Source organism: Fusarium phalaenopsidis (assembly GCF_050370095.1).
Source record: "Fusarium phalaenopsidis strain FUZ10S chromosome Unknown contig_32308, whole genome shotgun sequence".
In the NCBI taxonomy this organism is placed as follows: domain Eukaryota; kingdom Fungi; phylum Ascomycota; class Sordariomycetes; order Hypocreales; family Nectriaceae; genus Fusarium; species Fusarium phalaenopsidis.
The window spans coordinates 289,517-306,095 of NW_028145402.1; the positions used below are offsets into that span (position 1 = coordinate 289,517).

Here is a 16,579-nt window from a genome sequence, read left to right on the forward strand (position 1 = left end):
TGAGTTGTTCATTGAACCAAGCAACCCTATTCTATCAAGACCATAAATCTATTCAACCTATTTGCTCCATTGTGTAGCGCACATGGTGGGTGTCGTTGTAGTATTGTCAGAAACGGTGCTCGAGGCTAGAAAATAGGCACCTTGAAGGCTTCAAACGCGTACATTCAAGTATCCAACGACTTTTGCTCATCGGTACACTCAAAATCTGTGCCATCGTTCGACCACAACGACCCCAGCGGCCAACGGCAAACCTCTTCAATCCCACCCGTGCTATTCAACCTCCGAGGTGCTTCTCCATTCTCGACCCAGTCAATCACCGTCTGCAGAGTATCCCGTGGCCATCCGCCTCCTGGCTGGTTAGGGTTTGGGCTGCAATGTGCTCCGCTGGGGATCAAAAACAAGCGGTAGAAGCCATCGTATGTGACGTTGTCAAAGTCGCTTAGCAGGGCCCTGTCCTGGAGGTTGAAAAATTCAGCTACCCACTCGGATCCCAGCGAGGCCAATACCAACTCCCAGCTCTTAGTGTCCTTGTTGTACTGTTGATACGCGTCGGTGAGGCCCGAGCTGAATTGAGAGCTGAGATAGATGCGGCGGCCGTCCGACTCATGAGGCCCGTCCAGATACGTCTTGGTCAGCTTTGCAGCTTGGGCCGTGACTTTGTCGCTCTGCGCCAGTGTGGCAGCGCTCTTGACAACGTGGTTTCGTAGTCACCCGTTGGACTCAACCGCGTCGCATGAATAAGTCTCCCCAACAACGTCGTCAATGTCGAAATGGAGTTTGCAGAGATCGGTCGGTGAGACGACGCCGTTTGACTTTCCATCCAAGGCATCACAAGCCGCAATAGTCAAGTTCATGATCTTATCGAATTCGCAGGTTGGGGGGGAGTAGTTGATGGTTTGCTCGATGACGTTGGCAAAGAGCAGGTTGACCTGCTGCTGGCTGCGCCGTCATAAACAAAGCCTTCGGCCTATGACGGAGGCTAGGTCCCCATTTCTTGGAGTCCAATCCATGCTTCTCTACCCGAAAAAGTGGTGATTCAAAAGCATTTGGGTGTCTTGTAGTTGAATTATTAACTACTAATTAGTAATAACTCGGCCAGTTGCGTCATTGGTCTCTTGAAGAATCCAGAGGTAGACGCAGAATTAGATCCGGACTATCCGCCACAGATCGTTCCGTACAATTGTCGTGGGCGCATTTGTCAAAGTGCTAGAAACCAACCTATCAAAGACGTTGCGGATCATGTGCATCTTACCTTGGACTTCCAAGTTTCTCTGCAGCTGGCGACTGCGAGGCGTTATGTCATAGGCCAGCTGGGGAATGTAGCGTCAACCTTTCGGAACGGGCGGAAGCTTCGCGTCCCGTATAAAGGCGGGCATGGCCACGCAAGCCCTTTATCGATCAATTTTCACACACTCATACCATCATTCACGATGCAAAAAGTCACGTCAAAGTTGCCGTCTTGGGACAAGACCAAGACCCAGAGCAAGAAGGGGTTCGACAAGGTATGGGGATGGGCTGATAAGCTGGGTGCGCCCATAAATAGACTCTCGAATCGGATTGGGAGTGAGGCTTTTTGGCCTACGACGTTGGATAAGGAGAGCGACAAGGCAGCCAGGATTTTGAGATCATTCTGCAGTGAGTATACCTCATCCGAGCCTCATTGAGATGACACCCTTCATGTCAGAGCGAGCTGAGCTGACAATGACGACAGAGGATGGCTTCTACACTGAAGAAGAAAAACCAGCAGACCAAGCAGGACCCAAGCAAAAACAACGAGTCCTAAAAAAGATTCCTCAAAAAGTCATAGAAAACGCGGTCGGCCTCGCAATCTTCACAACAATGCGCACCGGCCTCTGGGTTTCCGGAGCCGGCGGATCCGGCGTCCTGGTAGCCCGCAAAGAAGACGGCACCTGGTCTCCTCCCTCGGGCATCATGCTCCACACAGCCGGACTTGGATTCCTCGTCGGAGTCGACATTTACGATTGTGTTGTGGTTATTAACAATCGCAAGGCGCTTGAGGCGTTTACAAAGATTCGGGCGACATTGGGTGGCGAGATCAGCGCTGTCGCCGGACCCGTCGGAGCCGGTGGCGTTTTGGAGAATGACGGCAAGTGGAAGCAGGTCAACAGGCCTGTTTTCACTTATCTCAAGTCACGAGGGTTTTATGCTGGTGTTCAAGTCGATGGTACCATCATTATTGAACGGACGGATGAGAATGCGCGCTTTTACGGCGAGGAGATACGCGTCGCTGACATCTTGGCTGGAAAAGCGCGTCATCCGCCACCGGAGATCAAGATGTTGATGGAGACGTTGAAGGCTGCAGAAGGTCGCACAGATGTTGATGAAGAGCTCATGGAAGAGCTAGAAGGTCAACCTGCACCAGGCGATGTCGACGTCGACGCTCCAGGCGAGGGGAAAATCTTTGGTATCCCAGACCCCGAGGATCCAGATCCATACGGTGTGCTCGCCTTGGAGAAGGAAGGTCTCGAGATCCGTGAGGCTGCAACACACTCGAGGCCATCAAGTCAACAATTTGAGTATAACCCCAGCCCAACAAGTCCAGTCTACAACAAATTCTTCCGACGGAGCATGGAGACAGCAGTCAAGAGCAATCGCGACAGCTTCGCGTCATCACCCAAGTCAAGATTAAGCACGGAAGTAAGCTACACAACGTCCGAGGCTGGAACACAGACAGATCCTGTCGTCGTCACTTCAATCGCAAGCACCCCCGACAGCCTGAAGTATGGAGCGCAGGATGACGAGCGGAGCATCTACGAAGATGTCGCCGAGATGGACTATGCCAACAGTCCATATCACCACACCAACGGAAATCCATGGAGTGCCCAAGAGACTGGTATTATTCACCATGAAGAAGAATACAATTTCTCAGCAGCCAATGATGAAAAGACCCAGCCTCGGAGCGCAACTCCGACAAGGGTGCCGCCGCCACTGCCACCAAGAGCCTCCACAGCCAACCTCGAGTTTGAGGATGTCAGTCTCAAAGACACTGAAGCGAAGTGATTGATGTGTTTTATTGATGAATTTTGATTGTCGTTCAGTTTGAGAGCGTTGTTGAGACAAATGAAAGAGGCGAATGGAACGGCGTCAGGGTTGGCTACAGGTCGCTTCAAAGACATGCGTTTTGGTTTCCGTATTACTGTACTTATAGACCGAATAAATATATATGACATTTACGACGCGTCCAGTGATGAATACGACGTGCTGTTTTGATTCTCGCTTGTTTTCAGCCGCTTTGATGAAACGAAGGGGTTGTCCCATCAACGTTTCAGGCCGCCAAGAATACACCCTGGGATGTCACAAAGAATCCAAGAAAATAGTATATAGCCCCAAATGATTGCGCCCAAATTTTAAATCTTCAGTCCAGTGTAGATCACTTATCTCATCATCTTCAAATTCTCCCAGGCCGGTCCTGCTCTATAACACCAACGTCTCTCATTCAATTTCACATTCACCTCCACCTTCAACATCCACCCTCAACCACACCGTCAAGATGAAGTGCTCAGCCATCGTTTATCTCCTCTTCTCTTCTCTGGCCATCGCTGCCCCAACCCCCCAAGGCATCAATCGAGGTCCAGGCGGCCGCCTCGTACTCGGAGGAGCAGGATGCACTCAAGTCCAGGGTAGGACCGTCTGCGACGACGGTTTCGGAAACACCTTGTAAGCTGCGCATCATCTCCGTCCAGTAATATTGTGTGCCCCCTCTAATGCCCGTGTAGCTTCGCCGATGATCCTTTTGCGTCCTAGGGTAGCTGTGAGATGGAGATGAACAAATCGGAGTGCGGGTGGGAAGATATGGGGACGGACGATCAACTAATAGAGTAATATTCTCCGATAGGCCCTGTCATTTCTGATGCAAATTGTGACTTCTTGGCTTTGGTTTCAACGCCAAGTATAGCCCTACCGGTGATTCAACTGAGAGTAGCCATAATTCGTCCCCCAAAGCACACCCATTAATGGCTGTACGGTATGTGTCAGTGGGTGTTGTGACCGTTACCCTCTCTTGGCGCTGTCATAATGATAAGCCAAAAAGAGTATTCACATCAGCTCATACCGAGTGTGGTTGCGGAACCCTGTCGTGCCTGTCTCACTCCTTTTGTATTGGTCTCAAAGTATAACCTCAACCTGATACCGGTTCGAGCAAGCATTCGGCTGGGGGTTTCCCATCACCCCCGCCTTGTCACGGGCCAGCCGATACGAGTCTAGACCGAACCTTGTCCTGAATCATGAGTGAGCAACGTCCCACACGCACAGATATCGTCGCGTACTGGGATCCCTGTCGGTGTGTGTTGCCACCAGCAGCCACTAAGAAGACAACCAACGGCCAACAGAAGTGCCGTAAAATGGGGTGATTGCTGACTTTGAGAAGTGCTGAGAGCTTCAAAGGAGAGAGATATCCCTAAATTCCACACTTTATTTCCCCATTAGTCCTGTTACTCTACTATAGCCTCTTCTCTCCTACCGTCCTCATGCATGTCGCAACTAATTCGCCGAATTGACGGCCAAGTTCGCTCAACGACCCTGTCAGATCAGGGGTCCCCTGATGCCATCCCCAGTCATTGGACCCATCTCACACATGACATTGGTTACCTGCAGCGCGATGATCTGCCCCGCAAAGGGGCAGCTCGCCCAATAGCGATGCCCTGACGGCCCAAGATGTCGTTGGTTGTGTGATGGCGAAGCAAAGTCCCAACCCTCGTTTAAGCAAGGGTGATGAGTTAATTACGAGCTATGATGGACATGACAAGCCTATGATGAATCAATTTTTGGAATATTTTTTTAGTCGGGTTCTCCGGGCTTGGTGTGATAAAGATAATGCTCCTCCCCCATCTCGATGAGACGTCTAATTCCACACCTTTTTCACCGCCGACAACCAAACCTCTGAACAATGGCGCTTGATGCCTGCTCAGGCCATGCCGCCGAGAAAATGACGCTCCTGGACCGCCCTGGCCGCCGACCAACAGTCCTAATTTCTCCCATTTCCCCGGGTCTCACCCAGGATCCGATTCCCCAACAGAAAAGCGAGATAACACCAGTTCCGCCAAGTCCATCACCACCATCCGACGCATCCGATTCTCACGTTGAGGATACGATTGTCTGCGCCCCTGTAGGAGTAAGTTTGTCGCGATCATGTTGGTGACTATTCTGACGAGGGAAGCATAACTTGCGTCCGCGGAGGCAGCAATCACATGCAAAGAGACGCGTAACATTTGATGAGGTATTTCAGGATGGAAATGCCGCGGTTAAACATTTTATCGTGCAGGTTCCATCTTCTGACGGGCTGTGGTATATTCTGCGCTGTGACGAGCATCAGAAAGCTTTTCAACATCCTGCGTTAAGAGGCGCAGCAGCGCATCTCAAAGGCAGCAAGCATGGGTTGCCATGGTACCCGACAAGCCTGGAAGTCGTCAAGCATTTTGGCGTCGAGGTTGTGGATTGCCATGCTGAGTTGGCTGAGAAGAATAATTCCGTTGCTCTCGCGGTCACCCAGGCTAGCAAGAAAGCTTCCGAATGCAAAGTGGATGGGAAACCGAGCCCGAAGAAGCGATTACACGAATCTAATGATGGATCTGAAGTCAAAGAAAAAGAAGTCTCTAGGCGGAGTCCGAAGCAACGGAGGATTAGCGGCATTACTAGACCGACTCCTGGTCGTATTTACCTGGCCTACTGGGAAACGACAAAAGACTGGCTTCCCGCCCTGGTCCTCCCTCACATAGGCCTCGAAGCCTTCGGAATTTCGAGCACCCTGGAGAAACTCGGCTTAATGAATCACACGCCAGACTGCTTGAGATGTGAACCCGATACTCAAAATCTCAAGTGGCGGGAAGGATATGAACATGACGGGCCTCACGCGATGGATCGAGAGTTTCCAGTCCTGTTTTTCGATAGACGCGACTTTCCCGAGCAAGCCTCTGCTGCTTGGATCAAGGCGAGTGACTTGCAGGAGTTGAATGTTTTTAAAACTTCTTCACGGCTTGTGCCAAATTTGAAGTTTGCGAAAAAGTACCTTCGGAAGAGGTTACAGCAAGAGACGGAGTTTGCGGATGAGGACTATGAGGATTCATGGGCTTCTTCGGGTGAGATTCCTATCAACCAGGCATGTTGTTGAGTTGCTAACAATGGTATCGTAGAAGAAAGCGACTCTGAGAATCCTCTTTTATGCGCAACGGAAGACAGTCCACCCAAGCACGCTTTCACATCTGTTCGCTTAGAGCCAGAGCAGCCTGCGACTGATGTTCCCAAAAACGCCGTCGTGGAAGAGAAAATACCATTATCCGCAAATGATGAACCGGAAGCTGGAAATGCGGCTCCCATGCCACTGACCCTCGGCGAAAGCCGTCCTGGGACTTCTTCAAAGCCCCAGGTTGAGGCGACCTCAATAAACCCCGTCAGCCAGCCCATCGCGGAAGACATTGCAATAATTTCCATATCCAGCTCTGAAGACGAAATGGATGATCAAGATCAGCCTGCCAAGTCGAGTCAGCCACCAACTACAGACAACATAATGGCGGTTGACCCCAGGCACTCTGTTGTCGCCGAGATGAAAGATGCCAGACCTAACACTTCCATTGCCCCAAGGCAAAGCGCCTCCTTACAACCCACAATAGCACCGAATATGCCTATCCCCGGTTATGCGACCCAAGGTGTCAACCGGGTACCGCCCTCAAGAAACAAGCAACAACGCCCTCGAGTTCAAATACCTACTCCCATCCACGTCCATCATATCCAACACTCATTACCCAACCACGCAACAGTAGACCTTCGAAACTTGATGACGAGGTCGACTTATATGGAATTTCCCGGGCCACTTCCGGGGTCAGAGGCGCCACAATCTCAGCTACCGCCATTCCAACCTCCAACGAACCGCCGGCCCCTTCAAGTTCCTCACCCACAGGGCCCTGTAACACCCGGCTTCCACCACCACCGATTACCTCCATCCCGGGATCAACAGAATCATTCAAATACACCAATCAGCCCTCCTCAACCTGAAATATCGCATATATCGCTCAGACCCCCGATCCCAGCGGAAACTCGGCCACTTCAACCTAAAGCACCTTCTGCGCCTTCACCACAACCTCCACCCCCATCTCCCGGTAGTAGAGCTCATGCTCCCACAGTTCCTATTCCACCAGCACCCAAGCCCAATTCATACCAAGCACCGGTGGCAACTGGAAACCCTGCACCCCCTCCTCCCAAACCCTACCCTTCAATACCAACCTCCTACCAGCCCGTGTATATAGGCAAAGCCTTGCAGCTAGAGACTACGAACCCGCGATTTGGCGTGCCACCTAACGAGGTTCCCCCACCCTTTCTCGATCGACTCAAGAAGCTGGCAGGAACCCGGGATAATTTTCCCAAGATGGCGAAATTCCTCGATGGGGAGGGCTTTTACTTTTGTCCTTGGTGTGAGAAGCGGTATCGGCGTCCGGTCAAGTTTACGGATCATTTAGTTTTAAACCATAGTAGGTAATACCAGAGCGTAAAGCAGAAGCGGTGATTAGTTTATTAGTTATTGGATATTGCGTTATAATGATAAAAATGATGCTAAATATACTTCTCACTACCTCATATGAGGATCTACAACACATTGATGCATCCAAAGTTGATGAATATGTACTGAATATTTATTCTCTGGATAACCAAATTGTAGACCTGGCTAGATAACTTCCTCGATGCAGCGGCTTGCGCCGAGCTCAGGGAACGAAAAGTTTTTGCGCGCGTATAGGTACCAAAAGACAACAATCAAAAGACCAACAATAGCGAGAACAGCGGAGATGTAGTTCATGGACTCGGCCTCGACAGGCAGGGCGTATGGAAAGCAGTAAAACACCAAAGCAATGGGAGCCCAGCAGAGAAAGACGATGTTGGCCAGTAGCCCAAGCCGAGGATACCAGAATGGACCATGTTGAAGCCGCGATCGCCCATGCTTCAAGAGCAAGACAATTGGGATGGCGTAGCTAGCATACTGGAGCAGGATGCCAGCAGAGACCAGTGAGTTGAAGGCCGTCTGGGATCCAAGGTAGAGAAAACCCAGCAGGCTTGTGAATGCAGCCGACCAAATCAGAGCGTAGATTGGCGTGTGAAAAGGAGCACCCATCACTTTGCCGATATGCTTCGAAAAGGGAAAGCCCTTGTTGAGACCAATGGTCCACGCAAGGCGAGACTGCCAGACGTGAATCCCCCACATTGCCCCGACAGTCGATATGAAGATGGCGATCTGGAAGGCAATGGCGGCAGCTTTGCTTTCTCCAAAGGCTACGTACACGGTTGCCATAGTCGAGTTTTGAGTTTCATAGTTGGTCTGGTTGACGCAGAAAGCCAGCACAATAGGCAGTCCAGTGACGAATCCAACAATGATTGTCAATATCAGAGCCTTTGGCACATTGGTGCTGGGATCCGGGATCTCCTCGGCGATGTGGACAATGGCATCTAGACACGAGAAGCCCCAGTTCAAGCCGTTTTGTCCAATCAGGAATGCCACGCCGGTTGACCAGCCCGAAACGTTGTAGAAGTCGGTGAAGATGTCTTTGGCGGAGCGCCTCTCATCAGATGCAGCAAAGAGACCAACAAAGAGAGCGACCAAGAGGCACATGGTGAAGGTTAAAATGCCCTTTGTGAATCTCGGCAGCAAATGCTCAAACGCGCTTAGGGCGAGCGTTATCAAGTTGGTCAGCTGATATGCGACGAAGCCCATCCAGGGATCTTGTTGAAAGCTGGGATTGAGAAGGCTTCCCAGCGAAAAGAGCAAGCTGGGCCCAACGACACAGACCGAGGCACCAGTACACACAGCCCCAGCCCAGCTGAGGAGAGCTGTGACGTATGAGAGGAACCGACGAGGTCCGGGGGGAGAAAGGGCTGCAACCCATATGTACTGCCCTCCGGCATCGGGGAGAGCAGATGCCAGCTCGGACAGACTTGTCGCACACGCGAGTCCGACGATTGCCATGAAGAGGAAGCCCCAGAAAAGAGTGACTGAGCCACCACTGGCGGTGATGGATCCGATGGTGAGGATGACCCCTATAGCCGTGTTGGTTGTTGACGCGCCAATGGCCATGGCAGACCAGACGCTGAAGGGTTTCTCCATAACGATGACGTCCCCGATGATGGATTCTGGTTTGGGAGGAGGCACAGGACCTTGGCCCACTGCCTGTTTCTCCTTTGCGCTCATTGTGGAGGTGATGGTGTTGTGTAGTCTAGAGGATGAGGAGTGAAGACATGGGATGCCAAGCCCTCTATAGCCTGGGGAAGCCGCCTTTTTGAAGTAGACCGACTCATGGCCTATGTTTTTCTTGACAATCTCGGAACACACGGTCAACGCGGGGAAAGGGGGGCCAGACCAGCTGGACTTGAGTTAGTGTGACAGATGCGGGGACTAACGGCGATAGCGAGGGTTGTGAGCATGAGATTTTTATCGACCAGCTAATAAGAGCGAGGCTCACTGAGTGGCGGTTTGTTTCCTGATTCGGCTAATAGGCGAACGCTATCCTGCGCCCACCTTCATGGATGATGACCTGGGACCGTGCAAGCTGAGCCTACCTATGATAACATATCCATGCGTGCCTGCGCAAGGCTCTTGTCACAATGCCGCACGTCCCGAATAAGGCGTCTTGGGTCCGAGTCATTTTGCGGATGGCTGTGCTCACGAAAGATCTGTCGATACGAACTTCCCTAGGAGGCAATGATGCCGAATTGCCAACATCTACGTTATCGGAGGCCCAAAGTCTTAAAATTTACAAGTTAAAGGAGATTATCTTGATATCTCTGACCTCACAGACTTGTATTTACACCAACTAGTTATACAGAAAGAGGGTGGGTTCTCTTGTCTGGAATGAGCCTTGACTCACAAAGCTCACAGCCAGCATCGGGCAATGGTGATGGCTTGTTGTGATGATCCGCGTGCCGTGTCTTGTGATCACTTTGCTCCAGTTTGCTAGTTACAAAAACAGTGATCCAAACCCAACCTGCTTCTACTTAGTCACTTGGGCACTTGAACCGGACTTCGGTCTTCGGGCTCAGTTATCCTATCGAGGGCCGGACTTCAACTGAACCGGGCTTCATTAAGACTTGTAGAGCAACTGAATCAACTCAGTCATAATGCACAGAGTATCTAGTCCAACGTGATGTAAACAGTCTTGATGTTGGTGTAAGCTTCGATTCCAGCTTGCCCACACTCGCGACCAACCCCCGATTGCTTGTATCCTCCAAACGGCGCTCGGATATCCGAGTTGTTGCTGCTGTTGACCCATACAGCTAACAAGACGACGTTAGTTGGGAGTTCATCGTGAGATACAAGGATTGGAAGAGAGGACTTACTGCCGCTTTGTATCTTGCGCGAAATTCGATGAACCCGGCTCACATCTTTAGTAAAAAGAGCAGCACCAAGACCAAAGAAGGTGTCGTTTGCTCGCTTGACAACTTCGTCTTCTGTCTTGAAGGAAAGGACGGCAGCGACCGGACCAAAAATCTCTTCACGGTAAATTGTCATGTCGTCCTTGACGTTGGTAAAGACGGTTGGCTCAACAAAGTACCCTCTGCCGTTACCGGCGGTTCCGTGGGCCTTGCCTCCGAGGGCCAGCGTTCCGCCTTCGGACTTTCCAATTTCAATGTACTGGAGAATCCTGTCTCGCTGCGCCTGGCTGACCTGGGGGCCCTGGAACGTGTCGGCCGCGAAAGGGTCTCCGACCTTGGCAGAGGCAGCCTTTTCCAGGAACCGGTGGAGAAAGTCGTCGTAGACCTTTTCGTGCACAAAGATTCGGCTGTTGGCGGTGCAAACCTGGCCGGCGTTTGACATGATTCCAACATGTCCCCAGTATGCTGCCTTGTCCAGGTCGGCATCGTCGAAGACGACCAGCGGTGACTTGCCCCCTTTCCGAGTATCAGTTCGGCTAGCTTTCTAGTGACACTTGTAAGATTATACGTACCTGTTTCCAGAGTAATACTCTTGAGGTTTCCTGATGCGAGCTTCATGATTTCTCGACCGGTCTGTGTCGAACCGGTAAAGGCGATCTTGTCAACACCCATGTGCGACGCAAGAGCAGCGCCTGCATCTCTACCATAACCGTTGATGACATTGACGACACCCTTTGGATAGCCAGCTTCCTTGAAAAGGGTCGCTAGGTATAGGATGGATAGCGGTGTCTGCTCGGCTGCCTTGATGACGACGCAGTTTCCGGTCGCGATGGCGGGACCCAGCTTCCAGGCTGCCATGCTGAGGGGATAGTTCCAAGGGATGATTTGGCCACAGACACCAATAGGCTCGCGGGTGGTGAAGACATGCTGGTTCTTTTCAGTCTCGATTACTACCAAGCTGTCAGTCAAATACACGATACAGATGGGCGGGAAACACCATTACCTTGGCCATGTAATTTGTCTGCGTATCCCGCATAGTATCTGAAGACGGCGATGACCTCCTGTACGTCCTCTTGCAGGGCAACATGGAATGGCTTGCCTAAAGTCTCGGATCAGCGTCTCAAGAAGCAAGCATGACCATCGACTGGGATTGCTCACCACCGTCCCACGACTCAACAGTAGCCAACGTCTGAGCTTGGGCCTCAACAAGATCAGCCAGACGGCTCAGAAGACGACCCCTCTCAGTGCACGTCACTTCTCCCCAGGGCCCATTGAAGGCCTCACGGGCAGCCTGAACAGCAGTATCAACATCCTTGGCCCCGGCGGCGTGGACTTGTGCGATGACGGATTCGTTACTGGAAATGACCAGGGTTAGCGCCTGCAACACTCGAGGATAGATCTATACTGACAAAGGGTTGACAGCGTCAATGGTTTCGCCAGACTGAGCGGCAACAAACTCATTGTTGATGAACAAGCCAAGGGGCTGCTCGTATGTGACCCCATTAGGGGCAGTCAGCTGTACAGAGAGGGGAGAGGATGTCATGGTGGACTGAGTAACTTGGAGGGTGCTGAGGTGAGTGGGAGCAAGGGCAAGGAGTCTAGATTGAGCTAGCTATATGATGTATGTCGAAAAGGAGGGTATCAAAGGCTACAAGTTGCTAAAGTGTTCGTTGAGATTCGATTATTCTCTCTCGCTTGCCAGCCGAATTCGTCAACAGGCCTCAAATGGACAAAAACACATCAGACAGACAAGGCGCCAGTCAAGATTCATAGGCCTCTTTTTTTCTTGCCACTGCCATGCAGGGCGGAACTTCAAGATCAAACACAACCCTGTCGATAATCTAGGTAAGTTAGGCCTTCGATTTCATTCCGGATTAGGAAGGAATGTGTGCGGGGTTGTTGGAAACAAACCCTCGCCCTGGATTTGCCGTATTTATAACCCGGCGCCTTTGGCCTGTGGAGAACGGGGGACACACATGACGCGATAAAAGGTACTTTGACGTCCAGGTTATTTACGTGCATAGATAAGTACTTGCTATCAGTCCAGAACGAGCAACTGGACACTACCCTTGAACCAAGTCAAAGCGGCTAGGTTCTACGAGGAGATGGCGAATCAAGGGCTTGGAAATAGAAGCTAGCAAGCCCCCCCCCCCTTACCACCCACCTTGTTGACTTGAGATAGCATGGCCACGCGAGCTCCTAGATCCGATGGCCCGAAGATCGTTGTCATTGTTGACAAAAGCACCATGATGCAGTGAACCGCATCATTCCTTCTTCTGGAAGGAATGCAAGTATCTTACGATGGGCTAGGCACACCATGCCTGCCTTGCTGGACAACGAAACACTCTACAAATACAGGCTCTTGGATTCTTCATGACCATCATCAAGGCAGGAAATCGTCAGACTTCTCATCCCTGAAACATCTCTTTGGCATCATCCGTCCTTCCCAGCCATGTCGACAGTTACAGAGCTCAGCAACCCCAACTTTGACTATGTCATCGTTGGAGGAGGCACTGCTGGCTGCGTCATCGCCAGTAGGCTGGCCGAGTCTCTCCCCGACCACAAGATTCTCATGATCGAGGCCGGACCCAGCGATCTGGATGAGAAGCAAATCCTTGACTTGCGAAACATGTACAACCTGATGGGAAGCGAGTTTGACTACAGCTACAAGTCGGTTGAGCAGCCAAATGGTGAGTCTTACACCGCGATATCTGAGCTAGACACGAGACTAACTCCGTCCTAGGAAACAGCAACATCCTTCACTCGCGCGCCAAGGTTCTCGGTGGCTGCTCAAGTCACAACGGAAGTCTTGCCGTGCACCCTTTCGAGTACGACTGCAAGAAGTGGGAAGAGGCTGGTGCCGTTGGATGGGACTGGGAAACGATGAAGCGACTCATCAAGAAGTTGCGGACGCCCATTGTGCCCATCCATGAGCGACACCGAAACCCCATCGTTTACGACTTCATGGAGGCAACCAACAAAGCTCTCGATATTCCGATTGTTGACAGCGTCAACCACGAGATCACCTCAGCAAACGGTCTCTCAAAGGGCGGCGTGTCATTCTGCTCTCTGACATACGACCAAAACACTGGCTATCGAGTCAGCGCAAGCGTTGCCTACATCCACCCGATTCTCAAGGGCAAGGAGAGGCGCCCCAACCTCACCATCCTCACCAACGGCTGGGTGGACCGCATCAATGTCGTCGATGGAACGGCTACCGGAGTCAACTTGACCCTTGAATCTGGAAGAAAGATCAAGATCAATGCCAGGAAGGAGACTATCATGTGCGCCGGTACCATCGACACGCCGAGACTGATGCTCCTCTCTGGCATTGGCCCCCGCAACGAGCTCGAGAAGCTCAACATCCCAGTGGTCAATGACCTGCCTGGCGTTGGAGAGAACCTCATGGATCACCCCGAAGCCATCATCACCTGGGAACTCCACGAGCCCCTCGAGGATAAGACCGTCATGTGGGCTGATGCTGCTCTTCTTGCGCGTCGTGAGCCTGCCAACATCCACGGAGATGACGGCACTGTTCCTGATGCCATGATGCACATCTACACCATGCCATTTGACGTTCATCAGGCCGCTCTGGGCTATGACATGCCCAAGAACGTCTTCTCCCTGACACCCAACGTCCCCAGATCCCGTTCCCGAGGGAAGGTGTGGCTCAAGTCTGCCGACCCCAAGGAGCATCCCGCCATCGACTTTCGATACTACACTGACCCTGACGGATACGATGAAAAGACCATCGTCTGGTCCTTCAGAGCTGCTCGCGCCATCGTCAACCAGCAGCCACTCAAGAAGTGGATCAAGCGAGAGGTTGCACCAGGTCCCGGCTGCCAGACTGACCAGGAGCTGTCCGAGTACGGACGCAAGACTGGAAACACGGTGTACCATCCTTGCGGCACAGCCAAGATGGGAGACACTGTCCATGACCCCATGGCTGTCGTAGATCCTCAGCTGAGGGTCAAGGGCATTAAGAAGCTACGCGTTGCCGACGCCAGCGTGTTTCCCTTGATTCCTACCATCAACCTCATGTTGACTGTGTTGGCGGTTGGAGAGCGCGCTGCTGAGTTTATCGTTGCTGAAGCGAATAGAAGCGTTGCGAACTTGTAAAAAAAAAAGGCGTACACGGAAAGCGTTGATTGCTCGCGAGCTGGGCTTTTTAACATTCAATGGTGAGAGGGAGATTTTACCAAGGAAGAAGACTGTAAGCAGAACAATTTGATATACTCGCTGCTCCAACAACAAGCTGTAAAGATATCATTAACTACATTACAAGTTCCGTCTCATCAGGCCAATGGGAATACTTGGCCTCTCTCAAGCAAGAGGACAAGCCACGTAGTTGTGATTCCCAGACGCCTAAGCTCCCATATTTCCTCGAGAAGGGTGATAGCGTCCAGCATGACCGGAAGGCGGGTTAAGGAGTATATGGCCTTGAATCGGATCTTCACCTCCTCTCGTTGCTGAACCTTGTGGGCCGGTATCTCGGAGGCGGCAGACATGAGGGGGATGGGCTGAAAATTGAGATACGGCGAGGTTGGAGGGATACGCAGCAAACCCTCCATCGCCTCACTGGCCCACTGCCGTACCATGGTCTCGTTGTCCAGCTCTGACTGCTCGGGATCACGATCACAGATTCGGTAAAGCTGTATCAGACCGTGTTTTCGATACGCATCGCTTAGAAGGAAGAGTAGCTCATCGTCGTGGCTGGGTGTCCATGCCAGCATTTCGTCTTCCAGACTCGCCTCGAGCGCAAGGTCACGAGGTTGCCCATCTACTACTCCACGGCAATAATGCGTCACTTTAGCGACAGCGTAGAATATGCCCAAAGAGTAACCTGCCATGGGATGGTACTCTTGCTGACTGGCCTCGACGGTTTTGGAGATGAACTCAACAGATAATGGCCTGTGGAATCGATGGTCCAGATTAAACGAGGCTGCCATCTCCCACCAGATGTAATTGCCCACGATGAGCCGTATAGCAGGATCGGAAGGGTCGGCTGTAGGGTCACTCAAGATGGAGTCGATGAGGGCTCGAGCGCCCACCAAGTGTTCAAGGCCCGTGGTTCCTTCGATCCAGGGTGACGAAATACCCAGCAGGAAGATGGCAAGAAATGTGGCGATTGCCTTCTTTCGAGTCTGTAGGAGCTCTTGTTGGATGCATAATAATGTCTGTCCTCGCTCAACAAGGCAGTCGCTCGTGTTGGCATCGCGAAAGCCCTTCATGTGTGCAGCGGCAATGCTCTGCACGACATGCAAGAGAGCCGACGACTCCTTGAAGAGGTTCAAGATAGGCAACGCTAGCGGGTTAATGTCAGGGTCAAGCACCATGATGTGGCAGACTTGCTCAAAGTAGTACTGCAACAGCATAGATGGAGTGGTCCCATCTCCGCAGCACGCCTGTTGGATGAGCAGTGGCATCTCCAGTTTCCACATGGTCTTGCGGGGCGCCGGGGTGCAGACTGTTCCCCGACGCGCGCAGTGTCGACACACAGGGTATGTCTCGTCGCATTTCACCCTCCGCAGCCTGCACTCTCGGCAGGCCGACTTGCTCTTGGGCTGTCGACGTAGGACAGGGGAGTCGAGGCTTGTGTCTTTGGGGGGCCCATGGATCGGGGGGACGACCTGGGAAGACGGAGCAAAGCGGACACGCCAGGCTTTGGAAACCATTCTGTCGGTATAGAAGAGGATTGATTGATGTTCTGGAGAGAGGAGAGGAGTTGCCGAGACAGAAGATGGCTGGAACAGTCCAAGTGCGAGATGCCGACTCCGCATCCTCGGCCCCACCGCTAAGCCTTGATAGCGGTGCGTAGTTGACGCCTAGGGCGCCGGCGATGACATTTCTCTTTTGCCTTCGACGGGCTTCTACAGTGCAGAACGGTAGGGTACGGTACATGAAATTAGTGTAAACTCTACTGTAGAAACAGTTCCTAGACCTTTGTGAGCCTCTTGGTCGCCCTCCTTGAATGAAGAGGCGGTGGCACCTGGCCTGGCTGCATCCCCGTCTCCTCAAAGTACATGGGTCACCCGACAAATCGTGGGGTAGAATGCCCCGAACGCTTGACCCAATCACTCGACGCCGCGATATCAGCTTATCACAATGCCAGCCACCGTAATGGTTCAGGGGGGCTTTTCCTTTCTCGGACGAGAGGCGAGGAGCCTTCGAAAATGGACTAGCATGATCCCAGGAACGCGGCGCACTCTCA

General features: G+C 52.1%; 5 protein-coding genes across 5 annotated transcripts; 2 read left to right on the forward strand and 3 right to left on the reverse strand.

Moving 5' to 3' along the window:
- Positions 1 to 1,430: 1,430 nt before the first annotated feature.
- LRP88_11457 (lipid-binding SYLF domain-containing protein) lies at positions 1,431 to 3,021 on the forward strand (the record flags this gene model as incomplete). The annotated part of the gene is made up of 2 exons (XM_083247883.1): positions 1,431 to 1,635; positions 1,712 to 3,021. 2 exons carry the CDS (start codon positions 1,431 to 1,433, stop codon positions 3,019 to 3,021), a joined length of 1,515 nt encoding a protein of 504 aa, XP_083096390.1.
- A 4,654-nt stretch (positions 3,022 to 7,675) lies between these two features.
- LRP88_11458 (uncharacterized protein) lies at positions 7,676 to 9,103 on the reverse strand (the record flags this gene model as incomplete). Its single annotated transcript, XM_083247884.1, has 1 exon — positions 7,676 to 9,103. The coding sequence occupies one exon, from the start codon at positions 9,101 to 9,103 to the stop codon at positions 7,676 to 7,678; it is 1,428 nt and encodes a 475-aa protein (XP_083096391.1).
- Positions 9,104 to 10,126: 1,023 nt separating this feature from the next.
- On the reverse strand, positions 10,127 to 11,911 carry LRP88_11459 (aldehyde dehydrogenase domain-containing protein; the record flags this gene model as incomplete). Its single annotated transcript, XM_083247885.1, has 6 exons — positions 10,127 to 10,269; positions 10,333 to 10,884; positions 10,941 to 11,318; positions 11,372 to 11,467; positions 11,527 to 11,723; positions 11,778 to 11,911. 6 exons carry the CDS (start codon positions 11,909 to 11,911, stop codon positions 10,127 to 10,129), a joined length of 1,500 nt encoding a protein of 499 aa, XP_083096392.1.
- A 909-nt stretch (positions 11,912 to 12,820) lies between these two features.
- Positions 12,821 to 14,487, forward strand: LRP88_11460 (GMC family oxidoreductase; the record flags this gene model as incomplete). The annotated part of the gene is made up of 2 exons (XM_083247886.1): positions 12,821 to 13,058; positions 13,112 to 14,487. The coding sequence occupies 2 exons, from the start codon at positions 12,821 to 12,823 to the stop codon at positions 14,485 to 14,487; spliced, it is 1,614 nt and encodes a 537-aa protein (XP_083096393.1).
- A 176-nt stretch (positions 14,488 to 14,663) lies between these two features.
- LRP88_11461 (Zn(II)2Cys6 transcription factor) lies at positions 14,664 to 16,043 on the reverse strand (the record flags this gene model as incomplete). The annotated part of the gene is made up of 1 exon (XM_083247887.1): positions 14,664 to 16,043. The coding sequence occupies one exon, from the start codon at positions 16,041 to 16,043 to the stop codon at positions 14,664 to 14,666; it is 1,380 nt and encodes a 459-aa protein (XP_083096394.1).
- Between the last annotated feature and the right edge of the window lie 536 nt (positions 16,044 to 16,579).